Source organism: Halyomorpha halys, unplaced genomic scaffold (assembly GCF_000696795.3).
Source record: "Halyomorpha halys isolate HHAL.00 unplaced genomic scaffold, Hhal_1.1 Scaffold483.1, whole genome shotgun sequence".
Classification (NCBI taxonomy): Eukaryota; Metazoa; Arthropoda; class Insecta; order Hemiptera; family Pentatomidae; genus Halyomorpha; species Halyomorpha halys.
Genome location: NW_027110578.1, coordinates 120,175 through 122,141, shown reverse-complemented (window position 1 = coordinate 122,141; position 1,967 = coordinate 120,175). Strand labels below are relative to the sequence as shown.

At 27.9% G+C, this 1,967-nt stretch overlaps 1 protein-coding gene across 3 annotated transcripts in view; it reads right to left on the bottom strand.

The window, feature by feature from the left end:
• The window catches only part of LOC106683436 (gamma-aminobutyric acid receptor subunit beta-like), a gene marked incomplete in the record, with an annotated part of 109,309 nt that overhangs the window by 73,856 nt on the left and 33,486 nt on the right, over positions 1–1,967 (bottom strand). For all 3 annotated transcript variants that reach the window (XM_067048750.1, XM_067048749.1, XM_067048751.1), the window contains 1 exon segment: positions 1,610–1,718. In XM_067048750.1, coding sequence (XP_066904851.1) covers positions 1,610–1,656 — 47 coding nt within the window.

The following is a 1,967-nucleotide window of genomic DNA, read 5'->3' as shown; positions in this document are numbered from 1 at the left end:
AACCTTACTGAATTGTTTAAACCTATATGTAAATTTAGCTCCGAAATTTCTTAGAAAGGTTTTCGCCCCTTATTCCCTTCTAAGCACCGACTGCTTACTTGCATCTTGAGAGCCTGGATCTCTCGAGTACTGCTCTTGCAAAGCTCTGAAATAGATAACCTTAGAACTCTTTTTAACGTTGAAACCTCTCAAACATTTCTTTCGATATTCAATGATACGATACATAAAATCGAATACGATAATCAAGTACCCATAATTGATATAAAACGGTTATTCTTTTAACATTCAACGATTTATTTTTATCCGACATTGTACAAAAAAAATGTTGTCAAAATAGCAATGAAAAAATCACATTTTTTCATGTTCTTGATTGCCTATTTAAGATTTCATAATTATATTCATTTTTCGTAAGTATTTAATGACAGTATATAAAATTTATCTATCGTTCCCCTTTCACTATTGTAACTGTAAATTTAAATAAAAATAATATAAATGAACAAAAATATATTCAAATAAAAATAAAGAAATCACTTTTTTTTTTAATGAATTAGTTGGCGATTAATGGGCGTTCAGGAAAAAGATGGGAATACAACCCTCAGGCAGTGAAGTCCTACAGTCATTATCTAGAGGGTGAGATATATAAAAAAAAATCAAGGGTCTGAATGTAACCCTTCTTCTTCTATCGATTTGTTAATTACATTTGTTTTTGAGAAATATTTTCTCTTGTGATAATTTTTTTTTCACTCATCTGTATAAGAATTTTTTTACTGATTTTCTGTTTTTTTTTAGAGTAGTGGATGAAATTTCTCAGATCCTGAATGTTATTAAAAATTGTGTCATATTAAAGTGAGGTTAATAATTCACAAGGAAAAAAAATCATCCAGAATTATCATGGCAGGTTATTTTTTTTGCTCTGAAGGTGTTAGGGAGATTTAATGATGTGGGATATTATTCCACCAAAAATATCTGAATCTTAATGTAAATCTCTGCGCCTGTCTAATTTTTTACTGGAACCATTATTTCTGAATTTTGGTAAATGACTGTATGGAAAACTACGTTCAGATCGTTAAGGTAAAGATAAGCAGGACTTACTAGTAATAAATTAATTCTGATGTATCTTAGCATTGATTTTTTTTTTTAAACTAATGTAGTGTAAATTTAACTAGTGTTCTGTTACAAACAGAATATCAAAATGATTTCTAACAGAACGAAATAATAATACTAATAATTAAGTAGTTAAATCTTCAAATAAAATTATTCGTTCATCAAGTAATTAATTCATTTAATTTGATTTTAATTTTTTAATTCCTTTATGTCTTTCTGTTTGTTTTTCGAATAATGATATTTGTATTTGGAACAAGGTGAATCTTCAATTTTTACGGGTAATTCACTAATAGTTATTTCATTAAAAAAAAAAAAAAACATATGTTTTACGAAACAGCATCCAAACATTTTCACCATTTGGATACATAACTATTCCTTAAAAGTTCTCATATACTAATATATTTCACAATTTTGGCTAATTTGTCTTGAGTTTTTCAATGTAAATTATAATTATAGATATTTAAGGCATCTGTTGCTATAATTATTTTAAATATTAATTTCTTACCTGGAAGGAGAAGAGGCGGATAGGACGAGAATGGTGACGAGGATCATGACGTCACAGGTCGGGGCTAGCCAGGGAGCCCCGCCCCCCTCTCCATATCCCTCCCCAGCCTCTGTGGAAATTGAAATATATTTAGTTCAATATTTTCCCATGTTTATATTAATAAGATATATTATTTATAATAACATATTCATTCACTAGATTTATAATCGAATCATCTACTTCTTTTCATTCTTAATACATGGATGGTTAAGAAGAAAAACTATTAATTATTAAAAAGATGAATTAAACAATATACATGGAAGAAGATACAACATATATCTATTTTTTAAAATTTATTTATAAGTATTACAATCTATCA